General features: G+C 49.8%; 1 protein-coding gene and 1 pseudogene across 2 annotated transcripts in view; both read right to left on the bottom strand.

Annotated features, from left to right (window-relative positions):
• Positions 1 to 1,560: 1,560 nt before the first annotated feature.
• LOC111727850 lies at positions 1,561 to 1,991 on the bottom strand (annotated as a pseudogene). The gene has a single exon (XR_002775300.1). The product of XR_002775300.1 is annotated as a protein transport protein Sec61 subunit beta pseudogene (transcript).
• A 3,459-nt stretch (positions 1,992 to 5,450) lies between these two features.
• Positions 5,451 to 13,454, bottom strand: part of TYK2 (tyrosine kinase 2) — a 27,857-nt gene continuing 19,853 nt past the window's right edge. The window contains exons 15-25 of the mRNA XM_023518010.1: positions 12,725 to 12,852; positions 11,200 to 11,335; positions 10,966 to 11,120; positions 10,597 to 10,747; positions 10,303 to 10,400; positions 9,802 to 9,994; positions 9,237 to 9,355; positions 8,781 to 8,953; positions 8,373 to 8,490; positions 5,946 to 6,056; positions 5,451 to 5,861 (exon numbers count right to left, since the gene is read on the bottom strand). Coding sequence (XP_023373778.1) covers positions 5,727 to 5,861; positions 5,946 to 6,056; positions 8,373 to 8,490; positions 8,781 to 8,953; positions 9,237 to 9,355; positions 9,802 to 9,994; positions 10,303 to 10,400; positions 10,597 to 10,747; positions 10,966 to 11,120; positions 11,200 to 11,335; positions 12,725 to 12,852 — 1,517 coding nt within the window. The 3' untranslated portion in view covers positions 5,451 to 5,726. The remainder of the gene's footprint in view (positions 5,862 to 5,945; positions 6,057 to 8,372; positions 8,491 to 8,780; positions 8,954 to 9,236; positions 9,356 to 9,801; positions 9,995 to 10,302; positions 10,401 to 10,596; positions 10,748 to 10,965; positions 11,121 to 11,199; positions 11,336 to 12,724; positions 12,853 to 13,454) is intronic.

The raw sequence follows: 13,454 nt of genomic DNA, 5'->3' as shown, positions 1-13,454 counted from the left end.
AGTCTCCTGCCTCAGTCTCCCAAGTAGCTGGGACCACAGGTGCCCGCCACAACGCCTGGCCATTTTTTGGTTGCAGCTGTCATTTTTGTTTGGCAGGCCCGGGCTGGATTTGAACCCGCCACCATAGGTGTATGTGGCTGGCACTTTAGCCACTTGAGCCACAGGCACCAAGCCAAGAGAAGAAAATCTTAAATTCAAACCTTATAAACATTTATCAATATTTTAAAAAGTAAATAAAATTACCTATCAACACTCCACTGAAACATAACCACTAATAATATGATGGTATATATTCTTCCTGTAGGTTTTTTCTTTTCTTTTCTTTTCTTTTTTTTTTTTTTGAGATAGAGCCTCAAACTATCCAACTCACAGCAACCTCCAACTCCTGGGCTCAAGGGAGTGTACCGCCTCAGCCTCCCAAGTAGCTGGGACCACAGGCGCCCACCACAACACCTGGCTATTTCTTGGTTGCAGCCGTCATTGTTGTTTGGCGGCCCGGGCTGGATTCAAACCTGTCACCTTAGGTGTATGTGGCTGGCGCCTTAGCCACTTGAGCCACAGGCGCTGAGGCTTCTTTTCTTTTTTCTTTGAGACAGAGTCTCAAGCTGTTGCCCTGGGGAGAGTGCCATGGCATCACAGTTCACAGCAACCTCCAACTCTGGGCTTAAGTGATTCTCTTTTCTCAGCCTCCCAAGTAGCTGACTATAAGTGCCCGCCGCAACACCCAGCGTTTTTTTTTTTTTTGTTACAGTTGTCATTGTTGCCTCAGTTGACCCAGGCTGGTTTCCAACCCACCAGCCTCGGTGTATATGGCTGACTCCATAACCTCTGTGCTATGGGCACCAAGCCCCTATAGGTTTTTTTCTATGAGCTATGTACATTTTTTTTCTGGGACAGAATCTCACTATATTGCCCTGGGTAGAGTGCTTTGGATTCACAGCTCACAGCAACCTCAAACTCTTGGGCTTAAGTGGTTTTCTTGCCTCAGCCTCCCAAGTCGCTAGGACCACAGGCACCTGCCAAGTTTCTGGTTGCAACCATCATTGTTGTTTAGCCGGCCTGGGCTGGATTTGAACCCGCCAGCTCAGGTGTATGTGGCTGGCACCTTAGCCGCTTGAGCCACAGGCACCGAGACATTTAATTTTTTTTTTTTTGGTGTAAATAAATTTAAGTTTATTAGCCGTAGAAAAAAACTGATTTCTCAAAATCAATTCTTGTTAAGTCCCCTATAAAACAGCAGACTTAAAAATTTCTTTCTCATGAACAGAAATTTTTTTTTTTTTTTTAGATGGAGCCTCAAGCTATCCCCCTGGATAGAATGCCATGGCATCACAGCTCACAGCAACCTCCAACTCCTGGGCTCAAGCGAGTCTCCTGCCTCAGCCTCCCAAGTAGCTGGGACTACAGGTGCCCGCCACAACACCTGGCCATTTTTTGGTTGCAGCCATCATTGTTGTTTGGCGGGCCCGGCCTGGGGATTCGAACCTGCCACCTTAGGTGTATGTGGCTGGCGCCTTAGCCGCTTGAGCCACAGGCACCAAGCCATGAACAGAAAATTGCTATACTTTTGGTCCAAGATATGTTGGGCTTTTTCCTTCTTCTTCAGATGACAGATAAATGTAACTGAATCTATGAACGAGTGTACTTGCCCTAAATGTACAACATAAATACAGAAGTGATGAACAGAAGACTCATAACCAATACTGGAACAGGGCCAGCTTTGAGCCCAGGTGAATCTTCCGTGTAGAACAGCCACATGCCCCCAGTGCCTGCTGAGGTTGTGCGGCCGGCACTCCTTGTTTCACAGTTGGCATTTTTCCTTTGCTGGACAGGGGATCCTGCAGCCCGGGCAGCCACTGCTTTGCTGGGAGAGCGTCCTGAAGAGCCCACGTTAGTGCCACTGGGGGTCGGGCCAGGCATGCTGGAGCCTGGAGGGTTGCAGGGTGCTGAAGTGGACCTCTGGAAAGCTGCGGAGCCCTGAAAGGACCGGTAGCTGGAGAGACTCAATTTTTATTCTTTTTGAGGCAGTCTCACTATGTCGCCCTTGGTAGAGTGCCATGGCAACACAGCTCACAGCAACCTCCAATTCCTGGGCTTAAGCAATTCTCTTGCCTCAGCTTCCCAAGTAACTGGGACTACAGGCTCTTGCTACCACACCAGGCTATTTTTTTGTTGTAGTTGTCATTGTTGTTTGGCAGGCCTGGGCTGGATTTGAACCCACCAGCTCCGTCCGGTATATGTGGCTGGTGCCCTGGCCGCTTGAGCTACAGGGGCCGAGCCCTCTATAGTTTTGAATAATGTTGATAATAAAAGATTTATATATGTCCACACAAAAACCTGCACATGGGTGTTTATAACAGCTTTATTCATAGTAATTGCCAAAACTTAGAAGGATGTCTTTTAGAAGATAAGTGGATAAATAAACCATGGTATATCCAGACAATGGAATGACTTATCAAGTCATGGGAAGATGTGCAGGAACCTTAAATGCATTATCACTGAGTGGAAACAGCTAATCAGAAAAGGCAACACAACGTATGATTCCAAATACATGACATTCTGGAAGAGGCACAACTATGAAGACAATAAATACAAAGGTCAGTACCGTTCTCAGAGGCTAGGAGGAGTAGCAGAGCACAGAGAACTTTTAGGGCAATGAAATTAATATGCATGATACTATACATAGTAATGGAAGGTACATGTGATTATACATGTGTCCAAACCCACAGAATATACAACACCCAGACCAAGTCAACCCTAATGTAAACCAGAGACTTTTGCGTGAAAATGAAGTTTGGGGCGATAATGTTCTTATGGAGGTTTACTAATCCTCACAAACAGTCCTAGGAACTCTACACCTTCCATTCTATTGTACACTTAAAACTGCTCTAAACAAATTAAGGTTAGTTTTAAAAAATAAGAATAACCCAAGATAAATTTGAACAAAAGAATAAGGAGATGCCAGGTGCCGTGCCTCATGCCTAAGTAATCCTAGCACTTGCAAGGCCAAGGTGGGTGGATTGCTTGAGCTCAGAAGTTTTAGGAAGGTTGTTATGAGCTAGGCTGATGCCACTGCACTCTAGCCTGGGCAGCAGAATGAGATGCTATCTCCAAAAAAGAAAAGAAAAGAAGGAAAAGAAAGGGAAAGGGAAAAAGGAAAGGAAAGGAAAGGAAAGGAAAAAGAAAAGAACACAGAGAGACCTGCCCTACCAAACATCAAAGCATATTCCAGTGGCCAGATCTTTCCAGATAACCAGGCCAGATACCTCAACCAGTTGTTCCCACTGGCAATTTGTTCTACAGACATCCTAGCAAGTGGGTGAAATGTGTAAGTCTATAGTTGCTCACTGTAGCAATAGAATGGGAATGGCAAGGCCTGGAAATTACTACATAAACACTCCTAGGACCAACATCATGGGAATAACAAAGGGTTGGAAATTACATAAACACCCATAGGAAATGAATGCTGATAACATTTAAATGATGGGCTACAATACAATTATAAAACAGAAAGAGGAAATTCTGTGTGTCTTAATGTAGGAACAATCCCCTGGACCTATTATGAGGGGGGAAAAAAAAAAGATACAGTTTAGAACTCTGTATGGTACAACATGCTATTATTTTGCACACATGGGAAAAGATACATATGCAGATTTCCTTGTATGTGGGTAAATTATCACTAGAATCAAACACAGAAAACCTGATGACCTTAGTTGCCTTCAAAGGGAAATTAGTGGCTGAGGGACAGAGGAGGGATACATTTTACTGCCTACATTTACATGCTCTTTGAATTTATAACAATGCTGATATTACCAATTCCTTCCAAAAGATTTCAAATTACAATGAATATTTAATTTTGAAAAGTGTTATTAAAGCATCCAGGAGGTACCTGTGGCTCAGTGAGTATGGCGCCGGCCCCATATACCAAAGGTAGTGGGTTCAAACCTGGCCCCAGCCAAACTGCAACAGAAAAATAGCCAGGCGTTGTGGCGGGCACCTGTAGTCTCAGTTACTTGGGAGGCTGAGGCAAGAGAATCGCCTAAGCCCAAGAGCTGGAAGTCTCTGTGAGCTGTGACATCAGGTACTTTACTGAGGGGACAAAGTGAGACTCTGTCTCTAAAAAAATAAATAAATAAAAAAAATAAAAGTATCTGTCATTAGAATAGTGTGGAATTGTTCAGTCAGGAGAGTTGCAATGCATAGTCTTTAGAAGCCCTTTATGGAGAAGAAAATTATTTAATTGCCTTTCACAAATGTGCCTGATTCCATAATCCACCTTAAGTCACATCCACTAAGGAGAAACACTTTGGCAAACACCAGAATAACAATAACATCGAATGTTTATTAAGCACTTATTTGCATGTGTCTCTGCTCAGCATTTTCTTCCTTTTTTTTTTTTTTAAAGCTTCCTTTCTTTTTATTTATTTATTTATTTTTGCAGTTTTGGGCTGGAGCTGGGTTTGAACCTGCCACCTCCAGCATATGGGGCTAGTGCCCTACTCCTTTGAGCCACAGGCACCACCCCTCAGCATTTTCCATATACCACCTCATTAGTTCTTTACATTAGTCCTATGAGATAGCAAGAATGACCATTGTATGTTGAGAGCTGCCCAGGGAGGTGAAGCCATTGGCCTGAGGTACACAGGAATGAAAGGGTAAAACAGGCAGTCTTATCTATGTGACTGTGGTCCCCGCCAAGTACTTTATACATTTAAGTAGTTATTGAGTGCCTTCTGTATACCAGGTAGTGGTCTAGATGGTGATTTAGAGGTAAGTAAAAATTTATTACTTCTTTTTTTTTTTTTTTTTGAGACAGAGCCTCAAGCTGTCCCCCTGGGTAGAGTGCCGTGGCATTACAGCTCACAGCAACCTCCAACTCCTGGGCTCAAGCGAGTCTCCTGCCTCCGCCTCCCAAGTAGCTGGGACCACAGGCGCCCGCCACAACGCCCGGCTATTTTTTGGTTGCAGCCGTCATTGTTGTTTGGCGGGTCCGGGCTGGGGATTCGAACCCACCACCTTAGGTGTACGTGGCTGGCGCCTTAGCCAGTTGAGCTATAGGCGCTGAGCCAAAATTTAATACTTGAATCCAGGCTGGGCACCATGGCTCATGCCTGTAAGCCTAGCACTCTGGGAGGACGAGGCAGGTGGATTGCCTGACTTCATGAGTTCGAGATCAGCAGAGCTAGAGTGAGACCTTGTCTCTAAAAACAGCTGGGAGTTGTTGCAGGTGCCTATAGTTCCAGCTACCTGGGAGGCTGAATCATTTGAGCCCAAGAGTTTGAGGTTGCTGTGAGCTATGATGAGCTGTGAGCCACAGCACTTCTCCAAGGGCAGCAAAGTGAGATTCTGTCTCAAAAAAAGAAAGAATCCAGCTACCTCTGCAGTGTCCCCAAGAGGGCAGACCCCAGCTAACCCACCTTGGCTGAAGCAAGACCTCAAGTACTACAGTCTCCAGTAGAGGAAACAGGAGTTTATTACCAGATAGGGGAGATGGAGGGTCTCAACTGTGGGAACTGGGGATTCAGGGCCTGATTCTCTCCCTGCTTGTCCTGAATCCCTCAGGATTATGGTTAGGTTCCTGGCCATGGAAGGAAAGTCAGTTCACAGAGGTGGGATTTCCAGACAGGAGTAAGGCACAAAGGATAAGTGAGGCTGATTTCCCCTCTTGGGCCCACTCTGTGAGTACTGCCTGGTCCATTTACCCCAAGTGGTACCACCACTGAGTCTCAGCACACGTTGAACACTGACGGGGCCTGACCTCGGTATTTATCCTGGACGGTCTTAAGGATGGGTATGAGGTTCTGGAACGTTGGGCGGAAAGAGGCCTCTGTCTCCCAGCAGTTCTTCATGAGAAGATAGACCTAGGAAGAAAAATCTGGGGCTGTGGTGGCAGCTCTTTCTATGGCATGATCATGAGGGGCAGGGAAAAACAGAGTAGGTCTCACCTCAGGGGGGCATTTGTCAGGCCGTGGCAGCCTGTCCCCTCGTTCCAGCAGCTCTGTGAGTCTTAGCACCATCATCTGGCCTTGGGTGTGGCCTATGAGCTCAATGAATTTCTAAGTAGAAACAAGATGAATTCTTTTCAAGAGGGAGCGAAGACTGGGGGAAGGTGAGGCTCTACTGGGTGGGGTTTTTTCCTTTATTATTTGTTATTTACGTTTGTTTGGTTTTTTAGACAGTCTTCTCTGTCACTCAGGCTAGAGTGTAGTGGCCAACATCATAGCTCACTGTAGCCTCCAACTCCTGGGCTCAACAATCCTCTTGGCTCATCCTCCCAAGTGGCTGGTTCCTATAGGCACGTCCCATCATTCCCAGCTAATTTTTCTTTTTTTGAGACAGAGTCTCACTATGTCGCCCTTGGTAGAGTACTGTGGCGTCACAGTTCACAGCAACCTCCAACTCTTGGGCTTAAGAAATTCTCGGCTTGGCGCCTGTGGCTCAAGCGGTTAAGGCGCCAGCCACATACACCTAAGGTAGCGGGTTCGAATCCCCAGCCCGGGCCCGCCAAACAACGACGGCTGCAACCAAAAAATGGCCGGGCGTTGTGGTGGGCGCCTGTAGTCCCAGCTACTTGGGAGGCTGAGGCAGGAGACTCGCTTGAGCCCAGGAGTTGGAGGTTGCTGTGAGCATGATGCCATGGCACTCTACCCAGGGGGATAGCTTGAGGCTCCGTCTCAAAAAAAAAAAGAAATTCTCTTGCCTCAGCCTCCCTAGTAGCTGGGACTACAGGCACCCACCACAATGCCCAGTTACTTTTTGTTGCAGTTGCCATTGTTGTTCTAGCTGGCCCAGGCTGGGTTCAAACCTGCCAGCCTTGGTGTATGTGGCTGATGCTATAACCACTGTGCTGTGGGGCTCCAAGCCCCAGCTAATTTTTCTGTTTTGTAGAGCCTTGCTCTTGCTCAGGCTGATCTCAAACTCCTGCCCTTAAGTGATCCTCCCATCTTGGCCTCCCAAATTGCTAGGACTACAGGCATAGTCACTGTGCCTGGCAGACAGTGTGGTTCTAATCCCACCTCTACACTTCTTAGCTGTATGACTTTGAATTTAGGACTTTGCTTCCCTGGACCTCAGGTTTTTGTTTTGTTTTGTTTTGTTTTTGCAGTTTTTGGCCAGGGCTGGGTTTGAACTTGCCACCTCCAGCTTATGGGGCCAGCGCCCAACTCCTTTGAGCCACAGGCACCACCCAAGACCTCAGTTATTTTATCAGTAAAATGGAGTGATAGCATCTACTACCTGGGGTTACTGTGAAGAGTTGGATAAACTAATATTCACAGAATCTTCTTTTTTTCTTTTTTTAGAGATAGGGTTTTATTGTGTTGCCCTCAGTAGAGTGCTGTGGCATCACAGCAACCTCTGGTTCTTGGGCTTAGGCGATTCTCTTGCCTCAGCCTCCTGAGTAGCTGGGACTACAGGTGGGACCACAACACCTGGCTATTTTTGTTGTCGTTGCACAGTTTGGCCAGGGCCGGGTTCGAACCTGCTACCCTCGGTATATGGGGCCGGGATCCTACTCACTGAGCCACTGGCACCGCCCAAGAATCTTCTTTTTCTGAGACAGAGTCTTACCTATTGCCCCAGACTAGTTTGTTGTGGGGTCAGCCTAGTTCAAAACAACTTCAAACTCCTAGGCTCAAGCAATACCCTTGCCTCAGCCTCCCCAGCATTGGGCACAAAACCCTGGTAAGTTTCTCTATTTTTAGTAGAGACTGGGTCTCACTCTTGCTCAGGCGGGTCTGGAATGCCTGAGCTCAAGGGATCCTTACCCCCACCTCCTCCCAGGGTATTATGAGCCACTGAGCCTGACCAGAATCTTCTTTTTCTTCTATAAATGTACTCTTGCCTTGGGAATAAAACCCTTACTTCCTCCAGCCCAGGCCTGACTAATCACTGTGGCTCCATGGCTATGCAATGATTGGCTCCGAGGAGGACACGAGGCAAGTTGGACCAATCAGACAAAGTTCTGAGAATTACGCCAGAAAGAGGACCACTGGTCCCCAGAGTGCTGGGTGGCTGAAGTACTGGGGTGTACTGTTGCACAAGAGAGGGAGATGCTACCTCAGAGACCAGAGAGAGGGAGAAAATTGGATTCCTGATGATATCTGAGGGTCCGGTGTAAGCCATATTCTTGGCCACACCTCTTCCCATCTAGTTTGCAAAAATTGTGGAGTATGCTGTTTTTATTTTGCCGACATCTGTATGAATAGGGTTTCTGTCACAATCAAAGCCCTTTGCTTTGTATGCATCCCATTTTATAGATTAGGACTGTGAGGTTCCCATTAAGTGCTGTCAGAGTAAGGAGGTGGCAGATAAACACATGTCCATGCCCTCTAGTAAATTCTGGGGTTGGGGGATGTGGGACTGGCTCTCACCGAGGGTGGACTTTGGCTGGAGTCGCAGTGAGTTAGCAGCTCATACAGGGTGACCCCGAAGGACCAGACGTCGGAAGCATAGTAGAATTTACACTCTTTCAGGCACTCTGGGGCATACCTAGGGGGATAGAACATTCAGGACTGGGGGCTAGACTTGGGGTTTGGGGGCAGACTCTCTGGGCTTAGTTAGGATCCACCCTTAATGGCACAGCTGGAGTAGGATGAGGCTTTAACTGGCCAAGCTAGCCTGGCCTCACCCAATGACCACGTTGCGCTCGGGTCCCGCCCCCTCACCTCTTTGGGCCCGCCCACTTTTACTGGCTTTGTCATCAGACCCAGCGTTTCCTTCACCCTGGCACTTTCAAATGACCCTAGCAACTCCCCTCTGAGTGCGCCCAGTCTGGTCACCAGAACACGGGGCTGTCCCCATCCTCGCGCACGCAGTAGTATTCGTGGCCTTCGGGTATAGCCTTGGCTAGGCCAAAGTCCCCAATCTTGACCAGCCTGTCATTGTCCAGCAGCACGTTGCGCGCAGCTAAGTCTCGGTGGATGTAGTGCTGAGCGTGCAGGTAGGCCATGCCCTGGGGGCGGGGCGGGGCAACTCAGGGTCAGTGGGGCAAGGGTGGGCCCAGAGCCATAGGCAGGGCCTCGTGCAGACAGGACCAACCAAAGGGAACAGGCTGAAAGCAGACGCAGTGCCAGATGAGCAGTCCCAGGCAGGAAGAGGAGGAATGGGGAAGGGCTGGGTCAGCTGGGTGTGACTCAGTGGGCAGAGACGAGGAGGGTGAGCAGACCAAAGAGACTGCTCAGAGAGGAGAGGCGAAGAGGGAGCAAGTTCTGGAAGCATCTGAAGGGCTGACCCACCTCACAGATCTGCTGGGCGAAAAGCAGCAGCTGGGCCAGCCCAACGCTGTGCCGGGGCAGGTAGTCTCGGAGGCTGCCCAGGGGGACATATTCCATGACAAGCTGCACCGACTTCTCACCTGGCGGAGAGGGGCGGCCGGAAGAAGGTAGAGGGAGGGGCCGTGGACAGCCCACCTAGAGCAGTGCGGAGCTTCCTCCAAAGTGCGGAAGGAAGGACAAGACCAGAAAGGCGGGCGGTGCCTGTGGCTCAAAGGAGTAGGGCGCCGGCCCCATATGCCCAGCCAACAACAACCAAAAATACCAGGAAGGCTAGGCCCAGTCATCAGGTGGGAGGGGCCCATCCTGTACCCGGTCTCCCAGGAGGCAACTGCTAATGGCTCTGCTGGTACAGGTAGGTTCCAGCAGGCAGCGCCCCCTAGGTGGGAAGGAGGCAGTCGGAAGCCTGCGGCCGCGTCCTTCAAGCTACTAGACTCTAATTGGTCAAGCAAACAAAGCCCCACCCACACCACCACACCCAAATCCTAGCCACGCCGCTCACACCCAGGCCGCGCCCAGCCTAACCCACCTTGGTCTTCGCAGCAGCCCTTGTACTTGACGATGTGCTCATGGTAGAGTGTGCGGAGGATGTCTATCTCCCGCCTCCACCCCGAGCGCAGCTGGGGGCTGCAGTCTGCCTTGAGGGCTTTCACAGCCACCATCTCGCCAGTGCCATCGTTGGTAGGGTCGTAGCAGTACAAGCTGACCTTGCCAAAATGACCCTGGCCAAACCATGGGTGGAAGGATCAGCCCTATCCTCCCACCCCCAGTTCCCAGGTTCTACCCGGAGGCAGACCCATTTGAAAAGCTCCAGGGCCCATATACTCCCAGGAAGAGGGCATGGTCTCCTGGGAGTAGTAGTACAGGAAGCCCCTCTCTGGGGTTCTCCAGGGTCTCCCTCAAAGCTGAGTGCCCTTCAGGCCAGGCCCCATCCACCTCTCCCCAAAACTACCCTTAGGTGGGACTTTACTCAATCCCCAAATTCTCCTCCACTATGTGGGCCTTCCAGCAGCCCAGGCTCCTCCCTCACCTCACCCAGATCCCGGATCTTTTTCAAGTAGCGCTTGTGGAAAACTGTGGGGTCTGACGCTGGAAAGTCTGGATTCACAGTCAAGATGTCTGTGAGATCTGCAAGTGCTCCAGTAAGTGAGTCCAACCCTGACCTTTTCCCCAGCAAACCCACATTTGGAGGTCTCAAAGTGGGCCACTGTTCTTCCAGAATCTCTGGTCTCACCCAGAGATCTTAGGTGTACTATGGGTGAGTCAGCAGGGACCCCAGCCCTGTTATACTTCCCCAGGGTCCCAGAACTGGGATGTGGCTCACTTTGTGGCTGCAGCCGAGTTAGGTCACGTAGAATGGTGCGAAATGATGGCCTCTGGGCTGGATCATAGGTTAGGCACTGGCTGGTAAGTGTGGCCAGCTCTGGGCATGAGGGCTCAGGCAGCCGGTGCTGCTTCTGGTAGAAACGCTCTTTCTGTAGGGGAGGATATCCACAGGAGTCAGTATGCCCCAAGAGGCAGAGGCAGAGGCCTAGAGCAGCAAGGCTGGACCAGATGGATGTCTGGTCTCAGTCAGTTAAATTTTGCAGATGAGGCAACTGAGGCTTGGCAAAGGGGAGACAACTTGCTTATGGCCACAGTTGTCACATTTATCCCTCCCTGACCTGGCTTCCATCCATCCCCCAGGACATACCTCAGAGGGGCCGCGGCCCTGGAGGGGGGCTTCCCCATCAAAGCATATCTCCAGGAGGGTGGCACCAAAGCCCCACTTGTCAGTGGCAGTGCTCAGGCTGCTGGTCCTGCCAGGGAGACACTCAGGAGCCATCCAGGGGATCCGCTCCACCCGCTCTGGGGACCAGAGTCAGAGGTCACCAAGGGTAGCAGTATAGGAAGCCCCTCTCTGTACCAGCCCTGCTCAGGTACTCACCCTCCCTGGAGAGGGCACTCAGGCCCACCCCTGGGTCACTCAGCTTAATGAAGGGGCTGGTGCCTTCCACCAGCCCCAGCCGTGCCAACAGGATGTTCCGGCCACACACATTACCATGAATCAAGTTCTTGTCCTCCTGGGGTGGGAAGGATAGGGATGTGAACACTGGGAAGGGGGTATAGACCCAACTCCCATCCCCTAAACCATGGGGCCCCTCTAGGGACAGCTGATATGAAAAGATAATCAATAGCCAGGTGTGGTGGCTCATGCCTGTAAACCTAGGACACTTGGAGGCCAAGGCAGGTGGGTTGCTTGAGCTCAGGAATTTGAGACCTGCCTGAGTAAAAGCAAGGCTGTGTCTACTAAAAATAGAAAATGTTTTTTTTTTGGCTGGGGCTGGGTTTGAACCTGACACCTCCAGCATATGGGACCGGCACCCTATCCTTTTGAGCCACAGGCACCGCCCTAAAAATAGAAAAATTAGCTGGGCATTGTGGCGGGCACCTATAGTCCCAGCTACTTGGGAGGCTGAGGCAAGAGGATTGCTTAAGCTCCAGGGTTTGAAGTTTCTATGAGCTATGACACCACCACACTCTACCCAGGGTGACTGAGATTCTGCCTCAAAAGAAAAAACAAAAAGAAAATGACAATGATGGTCACTGTTGGGACACTAACAATACTGTCATCACAACCAACAGCACTGGAAACCGTTTGGATCCTTTCTGTTCTCCCAGAGCTGGTGGCCAAAGGTCAGGGGCAAAAGGTCATGGGACCCCACTGCTGTACTCAAACCCACATAGGTACACTCCTTCTCCAGAGGCTCTTTCTTCTGCCTGGAAGACTGTTCCCCCAGATCCTCACAGCTCCCACCCTCCTTTCTTTCAGGTGGCCACTTACTTCACATTTCACCTTTTCCCCAAATTATAGCAACTATTCATCTCTGCCCCTACATCCTTTTATATTTTAATTTACTTTTATTTCTTTTAAGGGACAAAGTCTTGCTATACTGCCCAGGCTAGTTTCAAACTTCTGGCCTCAAGTGATCCTTCCACTTTACTTCACCCTCCCAAACTATTGGGATTACAGGCATGAGCACAGCCTCCTACAGTTCCTATTACTTTCTCACATATTATGTCACATACTTATTGTTCCTTGTTTATTCCTTGCTACTAAAATGGCAGTTCCCTGAGGACAGCTTTGTCTATTTTGTGCTCTGTTGTGTCCCCAGGGTTTGGGACAAGACCTGGAACACAGAGGGTGCCCAGTAGACAATGAGTAGATAAAGAGGGACCTCTGGAAACTGGGGTGACAGACCAGGAAGTGCTGGAAATGAAGGGCAAGAAGCAGAAACAGAGGAGGCCAAAGCCAGACCCCAAAGACCTCATCTACTTGGCAGAGAAGGTTCATGGAGAGATCTTCCAGGGACAGCGTGTAGACGAAGTGAAGAGTGCAGGCCTCCTACCCCAATACCAAGGCCGCCCTGGCCCTCCCTGACTGAGAAGGGCCCCATGCACAGGCCACACACCAAGTAGCTGAGGGCGCTGGCCAGCTGCTGGGCCACCACCACCTTCCAGGCCACAGGCACACGACCCCTCTCTCGCCGCAGCCACACATCTATGGGCCCATGTTCCACGTACTCAGTCACCATGATATCTGCAAAGACACAGCTGCTCCAGAGGCTGCCTGACTGCTTCCACTCTCTGGGGGAGCCAGAGGCTGGGGCAGTGTCAGGGCAGAAGCACAGACAGAGTTTGGTCTGGGTTGGCAGTGAGTTTGGGGAGAGAAGAAATGGGGCAGAGGTAGAGGTGGATGCAGGGTAAGTCAGAGGTAGATAGTAGCATGTGAGTTCAGGTGGGGTAGGGCATTGGGGAAGGAGAAGTTTAAGTGGTAAAAGTGAACGCTGGAAGTGAACTGGAGATAGGCATGTACAAACTGAGGTAGGGGGGCTTGAAGATGGGAAAAGTAATGTTAGGATTTCAGGCTGGGCGTGGTGATTGCCTATGATCTCAGCACTCTGGGAGGGTGAGGTAGGAGGATCACTTGAGGCCAGGAATTCCAGACCAGCCTGGGCAGATAGTGAGACCCCCATCTCTATTAAAAAAAATAAGCAGCGCCTGTGGCTCAAGGAGTAGGGCTCTAGCCCCATGTGCCAGAGGTGACAGGTTCAAACCCAGCCCCGGCCAAAAAAAAAGCTCTATACTAAATCTCAGAGTCAAAGCATTCTATAATAGACATACTCTTTTTTTTTTTTTTTT

Source organism: Otolemur garnettii, unplaced genomic scaffold (genome assembly GCF_000181295.1).
Source record: "Otolemur garnettii isolate 467f Iridium unplaced genomic scaffold, OtoGar3 scaffold00127, whole genome shotgun sequence".
Taxonomy (NCBI): domain Eukaryota; kingdom Metazoa; phylum Chordata; class Mammalia; order Primates; family Galagidae; genus Otolemur; species Otolemur garnettii.
This window is presented reverse-complemented; position numbering and strand designations above follow the sequence as displayed.